This window comes from Haliaeetus leucocephalus, unplaced genomic scaffold (assembly GCF_000737465.1).
Source record: "Haliaeetus leucocephalus isolate CR32 unplaced genomic scaffold, Haliaeetus_leucocephalus-4.0 Scaffold207, whole genome shotgun sequence".
Lineage (NCBI taxonomy): Eukaryota > Metazoa > Chordata > Aves > Accipitriformes > Accipitridae > Haliaeetus > Haliaeetus leucocephalus.
In genome coordinates, this window is record NW_010972643.1 from 843,738 (window position 1) to 851,741 (window position 8,004).

An 8,004-nucleotide genomic window follows, 5' to 3' on the forward strand; every position below is an offset into this window, starting at 1 on the left:
GAGCAACTAGTCTAAGCTCCTGTTATAGCCAATGAAAAATTTAGTCAATACATTCAGTGAGGCTTGAAGAACTGTTCAGCTTATCCTGAAGCAGACACCTACACTAGGTTAGCTGAGTAGCTGTACAGACTATAAACTGTAAATGCCTACAGCAAGATTATCATACTGTATAAGAGGATGCTGTTTTTGCAAAGTCACTTTCCGACTCCAGCTGCACTTTACACGTAGGAAGGTAACAGCAGCAGATCAGAAGGGAACGATGCTTCAACCTAGTTGTATCATTTTGTTCTGTCTAGAACAAAGGAGGAGGATAAATATAATACCTTAGTCTAACATTGATTATGTATTTCAGTATAGTTAGTGCTATCAATTTAGATAATCAGAAATTAAGTCTTGTAAGAACTGTGTTTCACTTCTAGTCTGCCCTACTATTTACCCTGCCATCCTGAAGCCGAGTGCTATATTCAAGCAGCTGAGTGGACAGTGGCGATAAGGACATTGGCACAACTTGCAAGAAACGTGTCTTTGCCCAAAAGTCAACTGCAGTTAATTTCTACAGCTGATGTCGTGTTTTCACACTTCAGCAGTAACTCATGTTTCATTCCCGCTGATGAGTCAGGAACAGCAAACCACTGACTCTCCTTGATGCAAGGCAGTAGGGCACAAGGGAGCACAGCGGGGGCTCAAGACACTGTGGACGGCAGAAATACCCAGATAACAGGTACCCAGGCTTGCAGGTGAACTCGAAGCACAAGGAATCGGCTCAAAAACAAGCCAGCTTTGCTAGCACTAGGTCAAGATCAGCCCTATCAGCTGTGGGCCTGACAACCTGCTCAAGCATCTCTACAACACAGTGCTGAGCTCTTGCCCAGGGGAGCTGGAGGGGCCCCAGCGCACTCGCTTCAGAGCCTGAGACCCCCCCAGGCTGCAGAGTTTGACGTGGCCAGGCCCAACAAACCCAGCTCAGCTGAATCAGATCCTGCATGAAAACAGCAAGGTGACTGCACCCCGTGCTCTGTGTCATTCTTTCATAGCACATCAAAGATGCCTCTCCTTAAAAAAGCCTAGGAGTGGAAGAGAGCATGAGTGACGTTTCCATGCCCTAGGAAAACGCATGTAACAGCCCAGGAGGAGAAACAGCCCCAGGGGTTGTACTACCCTGTTCATGTGGTGCTTGCTTTCATTTAATACGCTCAGCCTAAAATGCTGAGCTGTTTCTGAAGGGGCATCCACAACCTGATCTGTCACCCTAATAATCTAAGCACAGTAACCAAGAAATCAGCGTAGATGGTTAAGCTTTCCTGAGCTGTATTTGATCTATGGACCCCTGCATGATCCTTTCTGTCTGTCTAAGAACAGTTTCTACAGCAGATGTGGCAATACATGTGCTCACCACAAGTATGACCTCAAGTATTTTAATTCACGGTTTCAATCCGAGGTTAGTGTCGGCCAAAAACCAGTAGCTAGAAGTTCCCATTCTGTTCATGTGTACAATGTGGCTGCCAACAGATGGATGGCAACAAGCCGTGCTCCACCTGGATCCCCTTGAAACCAGGGCTCTGCTTGCTTGCAAGCAGCTGCTTGTGTGCACCAGGAATGTGCACTGTAACTGGCATACAACCTCATCTAAAACACACATTTCCAGAGAGAACAGTAGATACCGAGAAGCCCGAATACGTAAATACTCACATGATAGCTAGGAGGTTGTTGATATAACTTCATTAATGGGAAACTAAGTAGTAAGAAGAACCTTTATTATGTACTGGATCTTTATGCAGCGCTTGTCCCTATCCTGTTAGAGAACTGGAGAATGTGTTCATTTATAATGCAGGTCCCAACATGCAGTGTATCGAGACCATGCCTTACCACTGGTGTGGACCATGATACAGTGTCAGTACTTTACTGGGTGATTGATGGAGCTAAGAGGAGATCCCCTTAGCATTTCAATGCTCTCTTCTGGCTGTCAGAAGCCAGAATAGAGATACAGGCAACCAGATGGCTATAGAAATATATTGGGCATGTCTGCAGTACACTGTAGTACAGAGTAAAGGTATCCAAGTGAAATCCTCTGGAGTTAGCTCAGGAACCCAAGTGGTCTTGCTGCAGCAACCAGGGAATTGCCATATATTTTGTTGATACACTTGCCAAACAGGCTGTTTGTCAGCATAGACCAATGCTTGCTAGGCTATCTAAAGGCAGCACTGCAGTGAATAAAGCTGACAAACAATGATGGACAGATGACGTATAGTAAGCAGAATCTCAGTGGTACCTAGTTTGCCATGTAACAGCTCAGTGTGACGTGCTCTGTCTGGGCCACGTTATTGGACATGTTATGAAAAATGGATAGAAGGATTTGTCCTTATACAGTATAACCTGCGTTTATAGCTCTCCATTCATTCCTGTACATAAGTGCTCCCATACATCTAAGAAAACAATTTATTTTTGTCTCTGATTTATTTTCCCTTGAACCTGTTCCTTAACTCGTAGATGGCCAATGGAAAAATAGTTTAAACATCCTGGGGGGAAAGCACGTCAAACACAAAGGTAAAATATTTTCAGGCTGATTCAGTTCCACAAAGAGACATCCTTTGAATAGATGAATTAATGTATTTTTCTGGCTAGTCCTGTACATTACTGTTGCTCCTTGAATACACTCCCTGCAATCAAACAGAAGACTCAAATTCAGCTTGGAGGGTCTGTTGATTTCTCTTTTCACTGAAGCTGTACATATCTGGAGCAGTTTATAAATAACTGCAACGCTCGGGATGAATTATGGTGCAACTCTTCAAAGACTATTCATTATCATTTTGTAAAATATCTAGAACTGTATTTTTAGGCAACTGTCTCACAATCAGCCTCAGAAGGGGGACAATTATAGCAAAAGTATGCTTAGGGATGAATGTATGAACAGTTTTTCTGGGCATCAGTTGTTGGCCAAGTCAATATATACATTTACCAGACATTGTTGTACTATAGTTTTGCATCCATTGTACCATAATGGATGATTTAGCAAATTCATTTGCTCTAAAAAATTGTCATCAGTCTTGGCTGACCTATTTCACTACCAGTCTTGTCACAACAATAGACTGAATATATATAACCTTGTAGTGACTGTTCAGTATACTAAGAAGAAAATGTGGGGTCTGCAAAACTCAAATGACCAAATGTTATTCCCTTGCTACAGCTGTGGTAAATACATACTGCTAGCCCTCGCAGAGAGTCTTTTCATAGTGTCGATTCCTGTTTGCCTTACTGGTGTGTCTAGTCCCACCAGACATGCACCTGGGTTATGTGAAGTCAGAATTTACAGTGGACTGTAAAACTTTTATGGATTTGCTTCCTAGTAGATTTATACCTGTAGGTCTCAGTGGAAGCATTCACGGGAAACTGGCCCAAAATATATGAGTCAAAATTAAATAAATACAAAAAGATACCATATTGCTTGTGACTACCCACTGACACCAATGCCTTCAGTTCCTGAGATCATAGTATTTCTAATTTGAAAGGTAAGATAAAGGAAAACTAAAGCTCAAAGACAATTTCAGGCAAAAGATTTATATATCTGGTGATTTTTTTTCCCCAGTAATATGAGAACTATCCACTACTGGTTTAGCAATTAGCACAATTATCCCTTCACAATCTCATAAAACCCAACCATTTAAAGATCCTGAATGAGAACCTTCCTTTTCAACAGTTCTTACCCCCAAATCAAAAGATTTTAAGAATACCATTTGGATTAATTCCTTCCAGCCTAAGGGCTAGAAGCTTGCTTCCTTTTTAATTGAAAGGTAAAAATCTCACATAATCCCATTACTCCAGAGGCTTTGTCAATAAGGAAAACTAATTCAGAAAGAAATTTAAATCACAAGAAGAAACAACACCAACACATTAAGCAATGCCTTTAAATTGTAAGGCACAGAAGACATTTGAACCCCTCTGTAAAGTGTAAGATGCTAAACATTGCAATATATGAAGCCCAAGCCCGCAAAGTACTCAGAGAAAATTCCTATACTTCATGAAAAACCAAACTTCTATAGAGAGCACAAGAAGAATGAAGTGAGTGAATCACTTATAGCATTCATATTTTTGAATATACAAGGAATAATAATAATAATAAAACAACAGTCGATCATAATCCCCATTTTGGTAAAACTCTGAGTTATTTTGTTATTTTGGTGTGGTTTTGGTTGAGCACAGACATTTCATTCTACAACTGATTCTCAAAATAAAGAAAGGAGAGACTAGTGCAAATAGCTACATCAAAATCTGATTTGTCATGTAAGCAATGAATATTTCCGTTGGAAATTTACTTGTTTTCTTTTTACAGCCATGACATATCTAGGTCTCCTTCAGATAAGAAACATTAACTATTCTGGGTGTGATTCCTGTGTGACTTCATGAAGTATCTATAGTACCTGGGGGATGGAGGATTCTTAAGAGCAGTTACAGTCGTAATGAACTTAAAGGACTGCAATAAAAAAATATGTTAAAAAAATAGGCCTGGCAAACTTCAGATGGTAGTAAATAAATGTTAGTGGGTAGTTGGAGACACCATTGTATTATCTCAGGAAACTCTCACATCTTCTTGCTGGTTAATTTTTCTGTTATGAAGCACCTCCAACAAAGACAGACTTTAACCTACTTTATATTCATAATGATCCATGCAAATTTACCTCCTTTTGAGACAGGGGGTCAAGTGTTTAAGTTCATTCTTTAATAAGCAATATCTGCATAGACTTTTGCTGTATAATAATGAGGCATGTTTTGCAGAGACATTCAAAATCAAGACCCACAAAAATGGACTATTTGTGGATTCAATTCACCAGTAGCATATAAAATTCAGAACAGGAGAGCTGATAAGGATCATAAATACATTTTCAAATTTAGTATTTACCCTCTTATAGCATGTTGTCTAATTTTTTAATGTGTTCAGTACTAAAGGAAAGGGATTAAATAGTTCTCACTGTATATAGACTAGACAATGTAGGTGCACACCATGAGAGCTGTGGCAAAGAACCTCAACATACATTTGCTACACATCCATTTTTCCAAATAAAGCTTTCCTGGCAGGCAGCCAGTCCTGCAGGAATTGCCAACTGTTTTGTAGATAGGGCAATTATAATTCTCTGTGCACTGCCGCGAGACCACCTGCACATTCACGTGTGATGCAAGTCGGATTCGAACCCAGCTCTCAGGAGATGAATGTCAACCCACTGCTATTTACTATCAGCCTATTTTTCATTATCTTTTATTATCATTAATAAACACCATTTATAACTGCACCTGACAAACAACTAAGCACAGTGGAAGCTAGCAGATGGACCTTTTCCTATAAAACTTGGAATTGAGGTGTTATGTTCATTTGGGGGTGGGGATTATGCAAAGCCCATATTTTCATGTGTCATGCATTGCTTTCCTCAACATCTTACTGGACTTGGAAGTGCATAATGTTTTGTGCTGATATAGAATGAGAATGTTGAATTCTGTTTCAGATCATGCTGCCAATATTTTCATGGGAGTTTGCCTGTAATTTGTTATTAATCAATTCAATTAGATTCATTAAAATTAGGTTTTACTTGAAAAAAAAATTGGAAAATTACATTTAATGGTGTCAAATGAGTCATCATTTTCTCTTAAGAATCAGAAGTCTATTATCAGATAATGAAGGGGAAAACAGCTGCACCACTTACTTAAAAGGGCAGTTTAGACCATTAGTGTGGTATTACTCTGTCTAAACAAAATGTAGAAAATTATGAAAGAATATAACAGTTCTTACTGGTTTATTCTAGCATGTTTCAGTAAATGGAAACTTCTAGGAAATATTTTAAATTCGTCTACTTCTAACTGGGTGATATGCAAATAACTACATGCTGAAGTAATAAAAATGAATCAGTTACTTTGCAAACTTCCTTTTTAAGAGTCACCATACAGGATGACACGTATTTCAAAAGGGTGTAACACATTAAACGTCATCTCTGCCTAGGCTCAAGACTGAGAGAATTTTACATGGAAACCAAGTATTTCATTTTGGAGGAACTAAGTCATGAAAAAATCTTTTGACTTCCAGAGGGATATGTTTGTTTGTTCGCTTTACTGCAGCACTGTTCAGTCAACAACAAAAGCAGACTTTTCATGGTTTAAAGGTAGGATACTCCCTATGTCATCTGCTTTTTGTGATAGTGGATACAAATTTCAAAATAGTTAGGAGTTTATAACTAATTGCCAGTATGAACCGTGTTGCAAAAGTGTATCCCATGCACACTTTTGAAAACATTACTCGTAATTGGGTAATTTTCTTACCCACAACCAGGTAAGGAAAAATGCAAATATTTTAAAACAAAAGATTACTTTAGTGCTAGACTGTGTCTCAAGGCTTCCAGAGTAACAGGCAATGGCATGAAGATATGCCTTAAATCAATAGCAGGAAACCAGGCAAGAGAAATACCTAGACAGGAGCTCTACAGGCCATCATGGAAACAAAGTAGATACTAAACCAAATATTATTTTCCATATTTTCCCAGCAATTATGCTCCTCATTCAGAATGCCTAGGAAGTGACTGGGTTTTGTGTTATACTTTTGGCACTGGCACGTAAGAGTTTTGATTCCCCTGACCTATGAATATAGAGTCATGAAACGAGGTGCCTGCCAAGCAGGCTTGTAGTCTGGATCCTTCTGGGATCTCCTGCGGCAGCATCGGAGCTGAGCGGGCAACTTCCCTGGCAGGGAACAAGGTGCAGGTGAGGGCTGGCGGCAAAGCAAGTGAGATGGAAGCTCTGCAGTCACGAAACCTACCAGCTCTGCACGTATTTACAGTGCAGTCAATAACTGGGCTGGGGGTTGCTTTTTGGACAAAGTGAGGTCTGGCACGTACAGTAAGCACAGCTTTTCTTGAAGTAACCAATTGTTTTGGAAATGACACGAATCAGCAGGCCGGTTAGGGTAACACAAGTGAAGAGCTTACATTTTGTGTGGAAAAAAAACAAGAAATGAAGGAGGACACGTCTTTCATGCAAAATGAAAACTTTGCTACATTGATTGCATTAACAAAAGACCACAACAATATGTACTCAGGTAAAGAGAACAACTTCTGACCTTGAAATTGCGTGCTAAATAAATTACCTCAGAGCGAAAGTGATGAGTTCTCATGACAGCATCTGGAAGGGAAGCAGAAAGACACACAGGCTCCACCAGCTCCACCTCAAGATTTCGCTCCGGCTAACGGTTTTATCTAATTGCTCGCCCTTCGGTGCGTATTCCTGGACGGGGGGTCTGGCTCTCCCGGCGCAGCCGGCAGCTCCGCCCGGCATTTATATTTAATTCATCGGGAGGAAGTTGAGCATAAAGTTCTGCCGCACTTGAGAGACCGGGGGGGCCGGAGGGGGCCGGGGGGGGTTTCCCAGCCCCTCGCTTCCCTCCCGCTGGCCGAGGTTTCGCTAAGGGATGGGTGGAGACAAGGCTGCCGCAGTCCTGGGCTCGGCTTGAATTTTCTTTAAAGCCTTCTCCCGGCTCCACTGAGGAAGAGCGGCCCTCCGCCGGCAGTGAACCGCGGGATGGGCCGGGGGGAACCCCCTCTCCGCCCTCGGGGACGAGCAAAGCATCTCTTACCTCGGCTCCTTGAGCGTCCCGAAAAGACGGATTTGATGGGATGCCTCCCTTTCTGGAGCCTGCGGTGCCAGCAGCAGAAGAATAAAATCGTGGCGATGGTCCCCAGCAGCAGCAGGAGCAAGAAGAGGGCGCACTGGATGCTGTAGGGTCTCAGCAGGACCAGGAAAGCCGCCGCAATCATGGCTCAAGCGCCCGGCTGCCCCTGTACGTGCGCGGCTCTGCGGCGAGCGGCGGGGGGCCGGGCAGCACCGGGCAGCCTCTCCCCCCGGCAGCGGGGCGGGCATCGCCGCCGGCACCCGCGCTGCGGGAACCGGCTAGCCGGGCGGGAGGAGGAGGAGGAGGAGGCGGCGGAGGAGGAGGAGGAGGAGGTAGGGGGGGAAGGAGGGGGGGGGGGGGTG

General features: G+C 42.5%; 1 protein-coding gene across 1 annotated transcript in view; it reads right to left on the bottom strand.

Annotated features, from left to right (window-relative positions):
* The window catches only part of DST (dystonin), a 306,520-nt gene extending 298,733 nt beyond the window's left edge, over nucleotides 1-7,787 (bottom strand). The window contains exons 1-2 of the mRNA XM_010566374.1: nucleotides 7,607-7,787; nucleotides 7,121-7,155 (exon numbers count right to left, since the gene is read on the bottom strand). Coding sequence (XP_010564676.1) covers nucleotides 7,121-7,155; nucleotides 7,607-7,787 — 216 coding nt within the window. The remainder of the gene's footprint in view (nucleotides 1-7,120; nucleotides 7,156-7,606) is intronic.
* Nucleotides 7,788-8,004: the final 217 nt, after the last annotated feature.